The sequence below is a fragment of the Oncorhynchus mykiss genome, chromosome 31, assembly GCF_013265735.2.
Source record: "Oncorhynchus mykiss isolate Arlee chromosome 31, USDA_OmykA_1.1, whole genome shotgun sequence".
In the NCBI taxonomy this organism is placed as follows: domain Eukaryota; kingdom Metazoa; phylum Chordata; class Actinopteri; order Salmoniformes; family Salmonidae; genus Oncorhynchus; species Oncorhynchus mykiss.
In genome coordinates, this window is record NC_050571.1 from 30,460,652 (window position 1) to 30,475,015 (window position 14,364).

Consider the following 14,364-nt stretch of genomic DNA (forward strand, 5'->3'; position numbering starts at 1 on the left):
AATTAACATCTAATTCTCTGGAAATAGCTCTGTTGGACATTCCTGCAGTCAGCATGCCAATTGCACACTCCCTCAAAACTTAACATCTGTGGCATTGTGTTGTGTGACAAACTGCACCTTTTATTGTCCCCAGCACAAGGTGCACCTGTGTAATGATCATACTGTTTAATCAGCTTCTTGATATGCCACACCTGTCAGGTGGATGAATTACAGGGATGTAAACAAATTTGTGCACAAAATTTGAGACAAACACTTTACATGTTGCGTTTATATTGTTGTTCAGTACACAACACAGATGATATGATATGCAAGATGACATTGCAGAGTAGGGTGTCAGAACAGACCGAGGAGTGAGAGTGAAAAGAGGGAGGAAGGAAAGTAAACAAAACAGCAGAAAGACAAAGAAAGGAGAAATGTGGGCACTAGGATTGGAGGAAAACATCTGACAGAGGGAGCGGAGGATTTATATGACGACTGCAGAGAGGAGAAAAAAAAAAAGACAACATGACTCAGATATAAAGAGGACAGGAAGTTGAGCGAGGCAACATCTCAGTCATGGTACATTTTGAGGATGCAGCTTTTGATCACTCCCATGTACCTGTCCCACACTACCTGGTGTCTGAGAGAGAGAGAGAGAGAGAGAGAGAAAGAGAGATATGTGGAACGTGTAAAACTCAAGACAAATTCTCATTATGAGAGCTGGCCAAGTTCCATAATATGGAGCGATCTTTGCTTATTCAGTTTAATGAGAGGCCTATTATAATATGGTTGTCTGATAAATATGTATTTGTTGAGTGTGTCGTGGTGCAGGGTTGTGTAAACTGTTAACCACATTCCAGAGTGGCTGTGCGAGAAACAAGGTAACTATAGTTTAAGACACATGGAGAGAGATGCAGTGACACCCACTGGTGACAACTGGGATATGAAATACATACATTATGCAAGCACACACTAAAAACAGTCAGGCCCTTAATGCATGCCAGGCAGCATAATAGACTACATGACCAAAAGTCTGTGGACACCTGCTCGTCGAACATCTCATTCCAAAATCATGGGCATTAATATGGAGTTGGTCCTCCCTTTTCTGCCACAACAGCCGCCACTTTTCTGGGAAGGCTTTCCACTAGATGTTGGAACATTGCTGCAGGGACTTGTCTCCATTCAGCCACAAGAGCATTCGTGAGGTCGGGCACTGACGTCAGCGTTCCAATTTATCCCAAAGGTGATCGATGGAGTTAAGGTCATGGGTTCTCTGCAGGCCAGTCAAGTTCTTCCACACCGATCTCGAACAACCTATTTCTGTATGGACCACACTTTGTGCACGGGGGCATTGTCATGCTGAAACAGGAAAGGGCCTGCCCAAAACTGTTGCCACAAAGTTGGAAGCACAAAGTCGTCTAGAATGTCATTTTATGCTGTAGTGTCTTCCCCCGGCACCTGAACCATGAAAAACAGCACCAGACCATTATTCCTCCTGCTCTAAACTTTACAGCACTATGCATTCGGGCCGGTAGCGTTCTCCTGGCAAATTCGTCTGTCGGACTGCCTGATGGTGAAGCGTGATTCATCACTCCAGAGAACACATTTTCACTGCTCCAGAGTCCAATGGCAGCGAGCTTTACGCCACTCCAACCGACGCTTGGCATTGCACATGGTGATCTTAGGCTTGTGTGCGGCTGCTCGGCCATGGAAATCAATTTAATTAAGCTCCAGATGAACAGTTATTGTGCTGACGTTGCTTCCAGAGGCAGTTTGGAACTACTCGCTTCAGCACTCGGTGGCCCCGTTCTGTGAGCTTGTGTGGCCTACCACTTCGCGGCTGAGCCGTTGTTGCTCCTAGACGTTTCCACTTCACAATAACAGCACTTACAGTTGACCGGGGAAGCTCTAGCAGGGCATACAACTGACAAACTGACTGGTGGCATTCTATTACGGTGCCATGTTGAAAGTCACTGAGCTCTTCAGTAAAGCAATGTTTGTTTATGGAGATTGCATGGCTGTGTGCTCAAATTTTATACACCTGTCAGCAACAGGTGTGGCTGAAAAAGCCAGATCCACTCATTTGAAGGGATGTCCATGTTATAAATACATTGCATATACAAAGGTAATATGTTACTCACTTGAATGTGTCAAGAATGTGTGCAGAGTTAGTGTAGTGAGTGAGGTAGAGCCTCATGTCTCCTGCTGTCCATTTGTCTGACCGGCACGGCTCAATAAACTGTGTGAGTGAGAGTGAGAGTGTGAGAGAGAGTGAGAGAGAGAGAGAGAGAGAGATTACACCAGTCTCATGGGTAGCACAAAAGTCTATAGACCTTATTGGCCTGATAAGCCAGAGCCAGAGTTGAATATTCTGACTAAAAACATTCACTAATGTATATTACTAATGATTTACTTACATACCTTTTCCACCAGATCAATAAAGAAGTCTCTGACGTCTTTCGTGTTGGTTAATTTGGCAGCGATGTTGACAAGGCCTCTGGAGAGATTCTATGGATGAAGAGAGAGTAGAGGTTGTTTCAAATAATTATCAAATAATTTGAAAAGGTTTTTGATACAGCAGTTTAGAAATAATTCAACTCAAGTGAACTGTTTGAATAAGACAATTGGTGTGCACATTTGACCCCATATAACCATGGTTACCACACTTTCTATGGACTGATTTACAGATTTTTGTAGTAGGCGGGACTGGACATCACCTTCTATGAAACTGTGTGGTCTGTTGAAGCGTTAGCAGTCCTGTTGGTTAACACAAGCATGTGTCGTCACTCACCTTGAAGTTGGCTTCCATCTCATTAAATGCTTTGGTCTTCCCCCGGAGAGCCGTGCACACCAAACTGAGTGGGGCGGAGGGAATGAGAGAAACAGGAGCAAGGGCATGAGGGATACTACTGAATATTGTCATTCATAATATTGAAACGCATACAATATACACAAAAAAATACGGAGAGAAAGAAAAAAGTGAATTATTGACAGGAAACTATATCAGGCAATCAATAACTAATGGACCACGCTCATGCCTCTTGTGCTGGTCCAGCAGATCCTTGTCAGTAATTAAAATCTTCAGTTCCTTTAGATCTTGTAAGAACTCCTTCTCAAGATCCACGTCCATGTCTTCCACCATGTTATCTGAGAAGACAAACTACTTCAGACATCTGATATTGCCGTATTAGGTAACAGTGCTGTGACAGTAAAAAAAAAGAAACATAACTCCAATTAATGCGGGCCTCATAAGGACTCGGGAATGATTGCAGTGCACAACTGCAGGTCAATTGATTAGGGACTCACCCAATGCTCCCACGGTCCAGTTGCTGATGAGCTGCCCTGCACAGAAGGCAAAGTCCTGGAATGTAAGATAATGCAGCTTCTTCTTCCCCGTCTCAAAGCGATTGTTGGCAAAGAAAACAATGGCAGCGTAATCCCTGAGAAGAGGAGATGCAGGGGAGTTTTTTTGTTTTTTAAAAGAGGTCAAAGTGTACAAAATAAATGACAAGATTATATCAAATTGAATAGTAAATTCTACTTTTACCTGGCCAGCTTGTCAGAGAGAAGGAAGTGCTGACGAATGTTTTCCACCAGGGGTCCCTTCAGTTCCTCCACAACTTTGAATACACGCTTGAAGTTATCAAACTGGGAGAAAAGGGGATCATTCAGAAAAGGTTTAGTGTGCATGTGAAAAACAGTGGCATTTGGTCTTAGAACTACAGTGTCTCGAGCTCTGTAGCTCATATAATCTGTACAGGCAGGACGGTCTCACTAATGTTGAGCTGAGCTGTGTTAGCATATTCCCTTATTCTGTGAGTGGCGTACAGTACCAGTCAAAAGTTGACACCTACTCATTCAAGGGTTTTTCTTTATCATTAATATTTTCTACATTGTAGAATAATAGTGACAACATCAAAACTATGAAATAACCCCCCCCCCCCAAAAAAAAAGACAAAGAAAAAAAAAAAAGTGTTAAACAAACCTAAATAGATGTTATTTTTGAGTTTCTTCAAAGCAGCCACCCTTTGCCTTGATGACAGCTTTGCACACTTTTGGCATTCTCTCAACCAGCTTCATGAGGTAGTCACCTGGAATGCATTTCAATTAACAGGTGTGCCTTGTTAAAAGTTCATTTTTGGAATTGTTTTCCTTCTAAATGCATTTGAGCCAATCAGTCGTGTTGTGATAAGGTAGGGGTGGTATACAGAAGACAGCCCTATTTGGTTAAAGACCAAGTCAATATTAAGGCAAGAATAGCTCAAATAAGCAAAGACAAACGACAGTCCATCATTACATGAAGGTCAGTCAATTCGGAAAATGTAAAGAACTTTGAAAGTTTCTTCAAGTGCAGTTGCAAAAACAATCAAGCCTATGAGGAAACTGGCTCTCATGAGGACCGCCATAGGAAAGGAAGACCCAGAGATACCTCCACTGCAGAGGATAAGTTCATTAGAGTTACCAGCCTCAGAAATTGCAGCCCAAATAAATGCTTCAGAGTGCAAAGAAACCCCTACTAAAGGAAACCAATAATAAGAAGAGACTTGGACCTCCCCAGTGGTCTAAGGCTAGCTATGCCACTAGAGATTCTGGGTTAAGAGTCCAGGGTCTGTCGCAGCAGGCCGCAACCAGAAGACCCACGGGGCGGCGCACAATTGGCCCAGTGTCGTACGGGTTAGGGGAGGGTTTGGCAGGGATGTCCTTGTCCCATCGCGCACTAGTGACTCCTGTGGCGGGGCGGGCACAGTGCACGCTGACCCTGTCGCCAGGTGTATGGTATTTCCTCTGACACATTGGTGCGGCTGGCTTCCGGGTTAAGTGGGCATTGTGTCAAGAAGCAGTGCGGCTTGGTTGGGTTGTTTCGGAGGACGCACGGCTCTCGACCTTCGTCCATAGGGAAGTTGCAGCAATTAAACAAGACTGTAACGACCAATTGGACATCACGAAATTGGAGAGAGAAAAAAACAACAACAAAAAAAGAAGAACAGACTTGTTTGGGTCAAGAAACACAAGCAATGGACATTAGACCTGTGTAAATCTGTCCTTTGGTCTGATGAGTCCAAATTTGAGATTTTTGGTTTCAACTGCCTTGTGAGACGCAGAGTAGGTTAACGGGTGATCTCTGCATGTGTAGTTCCCACTGTGAAGCATGGAGGAGGAGGTCTGATGGTGTGGGTGTGCTTTGCTGGTGAAACTTCTGTGATTTATTTAGAATTCAAGGCACACTTAACCAGCATGGCTACCACAGCATTCTGCAGCAATACACCATCCCATCTGGTTTGTGCTTAGTAGGACTATCATTTGTTTTTCAACAAGACAATGACCCAACACACCTCCAGGTTGTGTAAGGGATATTGACCAAGAAGGAGAGTGATGGAGTGCTGCATCAGATGACCTGGCCTCCACAATCACCAGAATTTAGATGGTTTAGGATGAGTTGGACCGCAGAGTGAAGGAAAAGCAGCCAACAAATGCTCAGCATATGTGGGAACTCCTTCAAGACTGTTGGAAAAGCATTTCAGTTGAAGTTGGTTGAGAGAATGCCAAGAGTGTGCAAAGCTGTCATCAAGGCAAAAGGTGGGTACTTTGAAGAATCTCAAATATATTTTGATTTGTTTAACACTGTTTTTGGTTACTACATTATTCCATATGTGCTATTTCAGTAGCACATATAGTTCTGATGTCTTCACTATTATTCCACAATGTAGAAAATAGTAAATATAAAGAAAACCCTTGAATGAGTAGGTGTGTCCAAACTTTTGACTGGGACTGTATATGGCTAAACAAGAAGTAATTGATGTACAGTGTATTTTGTATACAGCAGTACTGTGTGTCTAAGACAATTTCACCCTTGGGACATGTTACAGTTCCGTGATGTAGTCATTGTTAATGGAGATGTCTCGCTGAGGTTTCTGCTACCTGCCGCCTGCAGCTCTTCAGTGTGACACCAGTCTTTGCACTGACATCATCCAGGTCCTTCTTGGTCCCCTTCGAGAGTTTCTTCCCAAGGACCTCTCGTACAAACACGCCATCGAACGTATAGTACCTTTACAGAAAGAGAGAGGCGAGAGGGCGGAGAGGGGCGAGAGGGAGGAGAGGGAGACAGATTAGGTGACGTTTAAGGCAGAGAAAGATAAGACGTTAAAAAGTGTTTCAAGGCCTCCCGGGTGGCGCAGTGGTTAAGGGCGCTGTACTGCAGCGCCAGCTGTGCCATCAGAGTCCCTGGGTTCGCGCCCAGGCTCTATCGTAACCGGCCGCGACCGGGAGGTCCGTGGGGCGACGCACAATTGGCCTAGCGTCGCTCGGGTTAGGGAGGGCTTGGTCGGTAGGGGTGTCCTTGTCTCATCGCGCACCAGCGACTCCTGTGGCGGGCTGGGTGCAGTGTGCGCTAACCAAGGTGTCCAGGTGCACGGTGTTTCCTCCGGCGCATTGGTGCGGCTGGCTTCCGGGTTGGATGCGTGCTGTGTTAAGAAGCAGTGCGGCTTGGTTGGGTTGTGTATCTATCGGAGGACGCATGACTTTCAACCTTCGTCTCCCCGTACGGGAGTTGTAGCGATGAGACAAGATAGTAGCTACTACAACAATTGGATACCACGAAATTGGGGAGAAAAAGGGGTAAAAAAAAAAATAATGTAAAAAAAAAAAAAAAAAAAAAGTGTTTCAGGATGGAGCACCTCTCTATGAGCATGGCTTGGCGATGAGGTGGGATCTGGAACAGCAGCTGATTGGCCAGTTTGGCGGGGCTGTGCAGGAGGCGCTCACACATCTGGAAGGTTCTGTACTGGTCCATGGTGTCACTGCGCAAAACCTCAGCACTGGCCTCACACTCCTCCAATACCCCTCCCTCCATACGAACCTTCACTGCATCATTCACTGAGGATGGGGCAGAAAGGAAACAGAATTCAAGGTTTATGTTAGAGATATCGATTAAGTATTTTTTTATGGATGGTCCTGTCATGTGTGTGTGTGAGTTGGTGAATGTTGTGGCCAATACCTGTGTAACCATCCAGCCAGAACTGATAGACTTCCTCATCCATAATGGTGGTGTTACCCACAAACACATCGAGTTCCACTGACATCTAAGTGGAAACAAGACAAATATGGTTTTAAAGCGTCAACGTTTTCATTTCACTTGTCACGATACCTGTGGAATATTATTCACCACTTAGAGTGCATTCAGGAAAGTATATATACTCTTAGACTGTTTCCACATTTGGTTACATTACAGCCTTTTCCTATCTAAACACAATATCCCATAATGACAAAGGGAAGAATATAAACGTATTTTGTACATAATGTTGCTGCTACCATCTCTTATGATCGAAGAGAGCTTCTGGACATCTTCTGGACATAAGAACAGCGATTACTCACCTCGAATTGGACAAATCATTTTTATTTCATGAGTCGGATGGGAAGGATATACTCCAAACACCCGAACAGGCCCTCATCATTCGCTGGAGAAAGAAACTGAGATTTTGCGGAAAGAGATCGGTGTGCCTTGTGAGGATCAGGCGAAGAGTGGCTAATCTGCCTTTGCCATCAGTACTGTTAGCTAACGTTCAATCCCTGGAAAATAAATGGGATGAACTGAAAGCACATATATCCTACCAACGGGACATTAAAAACTGTACTATCTTATGTTTCACCAAATCGTAGCTTAACGACGACATTAATAACATACAGCTGGTGGGTTATACACTCCATCGGCAAGATAGAACAGCAGCCTCTGGTAAGACACAAGGCGGGGGCCTATGCATATTTGTAAACAACAGCTTGTGCACGATATCTAAGGAAGTCTTGAAGTTTTGCTCGCATGAGGTAGAGTATCTCATGATAAGTTGTAGACCACACTATTAACCTAGAGAGTTGTCATCTGTATTTTTAGTAGCTGTCTACAAACCACCACAGACCGATACTGGCACTAAAACCACACTCAATGAGCTGTATACCGCCATAAGCAAACAGGAAAACGCTCATCCAGAGGCGGCACTCCTACTGGCCGAGGACTTTGATGCAGGGAAACTAAAATCAGTTTTACCAAATTTCTCTCAGTTTGTTAAATATGTAACCGGGGGGGGACCTTTAAACCTAACCATAATTCTATCCTCCTGATAGCTGTTTACAAGCAAAAATTAAAACAGAAAGCACCAGTGACTGGCTCTGTAAAGTGGTCAGATGACGTAGATGCTAAACTACAGAACTGTTTTGCTAGCACAGACTGGAATATGTTCCGGGATTCTTCCGGTGGCATTGAGGAGTACGCCACATTAGTCACTGGCTTCATCAATAAGTGCATCGATGACATCGTCCCCACAGTGACTGTACGTACATACCCCAACCAGAAGCCATGGATTACAGGCAACATTCGCACTGAGCTAAAGGGTAGAGCTGCCGCTTTCAAGGAGTGGGACTAGCCTGTAAGCTTATAAGATATCTCGCTATGCCCACCGACGAACCATCAAACAGGCAAAGCATCAATACAGGACTAAGATCAAATTGTACTACACCGGCTCCGACGCTCGTCGGATGTGGCAGGGCTTGCAAACTATTGCAGACTACAAAGGGAATCACAGCCGGGAGCTGCCCAGTGACACAACCCTACCAGATGAGCTAAATCACTTCTATGCTCGCTTTGAGGCAAATAACACTGAAACATGCATGAGAGTATCAGTTTTTCCGGACAACTGTGTGATTACGCTCTCCGCAGCCAATGTGAGTAATACCTTTAAACAGTTCAACATTCACAAGGCCACAGGGTCAGACGGATTGCCAGGACGTGTACTCTGAGCATACGCTGACCAACTGGCAAGTGTCTTCGCTGACATCTTTAACCTCTCCCCGTCTGAGTCTGTAATGCCAACATGTTTCAAGCAGCCCACCATAGTCCCTGTGCCCAAGAACACTAAGGTAACCTGCCCAAATGACTACCGACCCATAGCACTCACGTCTGTAGCCATGAAATGCTTTGAAAGGCTGGTCATGGCTCACATCAATACCATTATCCCAGAAAACCTAGACCCACTCCAATTTCCATACCGCCCCAACCGATCCACAGATGATGCAATCTCTATTGCAACCACACTGTCCTTTCACACCTGGACAAAAGGAACACCTATGTGAGAATGCTCTTCATTGACTACAGCTCAGTGTTCAACACCATAGTGCCCTCAAAGCTCATCACTAAGCTAAGGACCCTGGGACTAAACACCTCCCTCTGCAACTGGATCCTGGACTTCCTGATGGGCCGCCCCCAGGTGGTAAGGGTAGGTAACAACACATTCGTCACACTGATCCTCAACACAGGGGCCCCTCAGGGGTGCTTGCTCAGTCCCCTCCTGTGCTCCCTGTTCACTCATGACTGCATGGCCTGGCACGACTCCAACACCATTATTAAGTTTGCAGATGACAACAGTGATTTCAACAGTGATGATCACCGACAACAATGATACAGCCTATAGGGAGGAGGTCAGAGACCTGACAGTGTGGTGCAAGGACAACAACCTCTCCCTCAACGCGATCAAGACAAAGGAGATGATTATGGACTACAGGAAAAAGAGGACCGAGCATGCCCCCATTCTCATCAACGGGTCTGTAGTGGAGCAGGTTGAGAGCTTTAAGTTCCTTGGCGTCCACATCACCAACAAACATGGTCCAAGCACACCAAGACAGTCGTAAAGAGGGCACGACAAAACCTATTCCCCCTCAGGAGACTGAAAAGATTTGGCATGGGTCTTCAGGTCTTCAAAAGGTTTAACAGCTGCACCATCGAGAACATCCTGACACGTTGCATCACTGCCTGGTATGGCAACTGCTCGGCTTCCAACCGCAAGGCACTACAGAGGGTAGTGCGTACGGCCCAGTACTACACCAGGGCCAAACTTCCTGCCATCCAGGACCTCTATACCAGGTGGTGTCAGAGGAAGGCCCTAAAACTTGTCAAAGACTCCAGCCACCCGTCATAAACTGCTCCAAGTCTAGGTCCAAAAGGCTTCTAAACCGCTTCTACCCCCAAGCCATAAGACTCCTGAACATCTAATCAAATGGCTACCCAGACTATGCCCCCCGCCCCCCCACGCTGCTGCTACTACTCTGTTATTATGTATGCATAGTCACTTAAATAACTCTACCTACATAGATAGATATTACCTCAATTACCTCAATTACCCGCACATTGACTCTGTACCAGTACCTCCTGTATATAGCCCTGCTATTGTTATTTACTGTTGCTCTTTAATTATTTGTTATTCTTTATCTTTTTTTACAGTATTTTCTTAAAACTTCATTGTTGGTTTAGGGCTTGTAAGTTAGCATTTCACTGTAAGGTGAATCTGTTGTATTCAGCGCATGTGACAAATATAATTTGATTTGATTAATTTGAATTTACCACAGGTGGACTACAATCAAGTTGTAGAAATATCTCAAGGATGATCAATGGAAACAGGATGCACCTGAGCTCAATTTTGAGTCTCATAGCAAAAGGTCTGAATACTTATGTTTTTCATTTTTAGGAGGAGGGCAACAACCCAGCAGCAGGACCACTACCTCCGCCTTTGTGCAAGGAGGAGCAGGAGGAGCACTGCCAGAGCCCTGCAAAATGACCTCCAGTAGGCCACAAATGTGCATGTGTCTGCTCAAACGGTCAGAAACAGACTCCATGAGGGTGGTATGAGGGCCCGACGTCCACAGGTGGGGGTTGTGCTTACAGCCCAACACCGTGCAGGACGTTTGGCATTTGCCAGAGAACACCAAGATTGGCAAATTCACCACTGGCGCCCTGTGCTCTTCACAGAAAAGCAGGTTCACACTGAGCACATGTGACAGACGTGACAGAGTCTGGAGACGCCGTGGAGAATGTTCTGCTGCCTGCAACATCCTCCAGCATGACCGGTTTGGTGGTGGGTCAGTCATGGTGTAGGGTGGCATTTCTTTGGGGGGCCGCACAACCCTCCATGTGCTCGCCAGAGGTAGCCTGACTGCCATTAGGTACCGAGATGAGATCCTCAGACCCCTTGTGAGACCATATGCTGGTGCGGTTGGCCCTGAGTTCCTCCTAATGCAAAAGACAATGCTAGACCTCATGTGGCTGGAGTGTGTCAGCAGTTCCTGCAAGAGGAAGGCATTGATGCTATGGACTGGCCCGCCCATTCCCCAGACCTGAATCCAATTGAGCACATCTGGGACATCATGTCTCGCTCCATCCACCAACGCCACGTTGCACCAGACTGTCCAGGAGTTGGCGGATGCTTTAGTCCAGGTCTGGGAGGAGATCACTCAGGAGACCATCTGCCACCTCATCAGGAGCATGCCCAGGCGTTGTAGGGAGGTCATACAGGCACGTGGAGGCCACACACACTACTGAGCCTCATTTTGACTAGTTTTTAAGGACATTACATCAAGGTCGGATCAGCCTGTAGTGTGGTTTTCCACTTTAATTTTGAGTGTGACTCCAAATCCAGACCTCCATGGGTTGATAAATTTGATTTCCATTTATAATTTTTGTGTGATTTTGTTGTCAGCACATTCAACTATGTAAAGAAAAAAAGTATTTAATAAGAATATTTCATTCATTCAGATCTAGGATGTGTTATTTTAGTGTTCCCTTTATTTTTTTGAGCAGTGTATATATTTAATCAATTTTAGAATAAGGCTTTAAAGTAACAAAATGTGGGGGGGGGGGAATCAAGGGGTCTGAATACTTTCCGAATGCACTGTACATAGCGACTCTGCAACTGAACCAACATCTGGGTTTACAGGAGACGTTGAATATGGAGATTCTCCTTTGGCCCAAGAAGCAGCCATTCAACTTGCCATTAACAAGCTTTTCAAGCTTAATAAATGTCAAAATACAGACAACTATCGTCATTACTGCCATTCCGGTCGGTATGTACTCTCAAAAAACATCTCAATAGAAAAAGTTACATGCAACTGAAAAAATGCTTTGCCTGGAAATAATCTAAATATTGTTTTTGAGCAAGTGTGCACCTCTTGGCTGATCCAGCAGTAGGAACGGTCATTGATTTGATCACCTACAACAGTATGAACGTCATATCAATCTGTTGTTTCACCCGCGCTACATGGATGCAATAATATTTAATGTAAGTAGATTAAGTAACAATATAGGGTACGTTTTTACAGTGATTGTATATTTCTAGATAGGCTTTATTTAGTGTATTTTAATTCCAATAATATTGCAACAGGTGCAGAATAGGTGGATTTGACGCAATTGCACTTACTCAAAAAAAATAGATTTGTTCCAGACATGGCATGTTGTCGGTTGCATGTAACTTTTTATTTAGACCTTTTTGGGAGTAAATACAGGCCGGAACGGCACAATTGACGACAGTTTCTCAGCAAAACTCCATTCTTTGGTAAGTACTGAATGTATTTTGATATTATTAAGCTTGAAAAGCTGGTTAATGGCAAGTTGAATGGCTGCTTCTTGAATTTAAAGGAAAATTGCCATATTCAACGACTCCTTTGTAAGCCTAGATTTTGTCTGGAAACCCGACATTGATTTGCATTAAATTCGATGTCAGGTAGAAATGAGCATTTGAATCAGGAAAGTTCTCTCTCACAACCTCTACAAGCCAGAATGTTGAATAAAATTACATTTTAACGTTCTTTGGCATTTGTCCGTACCGGGTCGGGCCCCCCTTTGCCTCCAGAACAGCCCAAATTATTTGGAGCATGGATTCTACAAGGTATGGCATTCAAACGATGCTCAATTGGTATCAAGGGACTTAACATGTGCCAGGAAAACATTCCCCATACCACCACGGTTGACACCAGGAAGGATGGAGCCATGGACTCACACTGCTTACGCCAAATCCTGACTGCCACCAGCATGATGCAACAGGAACCAGGATTCATCATGACCACTATAGCCGCTTCTTCTGTTTTTTTTAGCTGATAGGAGTGGAAACCGGTGTGGCCATCTGCTGCAATAGCCCATCCGTGACAAGGACCAACGAGTTGTGCATTCCGAGATGTCGTTCTGCGCCGTTATTAGCTTGCACGATTCTTGCCATTCTCCTTCGACCTTTCTCATCAACAATCCGTTTCGCCCACAGGACTGTTGCACCATTCTCAGTAAACCATAGACACTGTCAGGCAAACAGCCCAGGAGGCCGGTCAGCCTGCTTTATATAGTGCTCCTGAGTGGCGCAGCGGTCTAAGGCACTGGTTCGATCCCGGGCTGTATCACAACTGGCTGTGATTGGGAGTCCCATAGGGCAGCGCACAATTGGCCCTGATTTTCCTAGTTAATTAAAAGGTTCAATATATATGGTGCCAGCCATGGCCAGGTGACTCACTGTCTGTGGGATATATTTTCATGAAGGGGGTGATGTACCCAATAAACTGGCCAATGAGTGTATATCCATGGGGAAAGTATAATCACATAAACTTTTCAAAATCCTGCTAGTGCCTTCAGATTTCTATCACCTGAAGCATGTGCACAAGATACAAATACATGCAGGTGACTCGTGCATACTTACTGAGCTCGTGTTTACATGGTTCTTTCTGCACATGCTTCAGGTGATAGAAATCTGAATGGAATAAATTACCAGCGCTTTGAAAAGTTTGTAATTATACATTCCTACACGCTAAAAAGACTGGCAAAAAGTACTTTTAAATATATTTTTATTCAACATTCTGGTTTGTAGAGGTTGTGAGGGGAAACTTTCCTGATTAAAATGCTAATTTCTCCCCGACGTAGAATTCAACGTCAGGTTTCCTGCACTGTACAAAAAAGTCAATGTTTTACTAACGTTAGTTACTTGTAATTACATTAACTGTATACATTATCTGACTAAACAAGATGATACTTACCTTTTTAAATTAAGGTTCCAATATTCTAGACTGTTATAATATAGCTACGCGTTTTAAGTAGGATGAGTAATAATCCCGGCTGTCCAGAACTGGTATACTACCGTTAGCTAACGTTGCTAGCTAGATAATTCATTATTATCTAAAAATATAACGGATAATAAGCTCCTATAAACTATGGATACATTGTCATCCGTTGCTAATGCTGTAACGAAGCCTTTTTTTCGAAAAAATAAACGGAAGAAAATACCTGTGAACAACACTTTATTGTGCCTTTACAGGAAGTATCTTTATATAGCCAGATAAGTATGTTTGGTATAGCCCATAGAGAATGATAGAAGCGTCTAGTGGCCCATTTCGTATGGGCAGCGCCATTGAGGGCTTCCACCATTTTAATTTATTCAGCTGGGCGGGTCTTCCAACTTCATTGGCTTGGTCATCAGAAGGGACCGGCCAATCGTGAAGAAGAAAATTAACTACTTCAAAATGGAGATTGCCTCAATGGATCTGCTCATGCTGTCACAAATGCTATAATGGCACACATACTAAGATGAGTCC

The 14,364-nt window shown here is 44.4% G+C and overlaps 1 protein-coding gene across 4 annotated transcripts; it reads right to left on the reverse strand.

The window, feature by feature from the left end:
- Nucleotides 1–247: 247 nt before the first annotated feature.
- Nucleotides 248–14,158, reverse strand: LOC110504979 (acidic fibroblast growth factor intracellular-binding protein B). Of its 4 annotated transcripts, none has more exons than XM_021583896.2 (11): nt 13,810–14,157; nt 6,974–7,058; nt 6,654–6,852; nt 5,899–6,025; nt 3,527–3,627; nt 3,286–3,419; nt 3,018–3,126; nt 2,771–2,834; nt 2,401–2,487; nt 2,121–2,218; nt 248–619 (listed from the first exon to the last, which is right to left on the reverse strand). In XM_021583896.2, exons 2-11 carry the CDS (start codon nt 7,056–7,058, stop codon nt 550–552), a joined length of 1,074 nt encoding a protein of 357 aa, XP_021439571.1. In that variant the 5' UTR covers nt 13,810–14,157; the 3' UTR covers nt 248–549. The 4 variants fall into 4 exon arrangements, 3 of the variants coding, with proteins under 3 accessions (XP_021439571.1, XP_036826368.1, XP_036826369.1); XM_036970473.1 differs by having other exon boundaries at nt 14,057–14,109; XM_036970474.1 differs by lacking the exon at nt 13,810–14,157 and adding an exon at nt 7,351–7,385.
- Between the last annotated feature and the right edge of the window lie 206 nt (nt 14,159–14,364).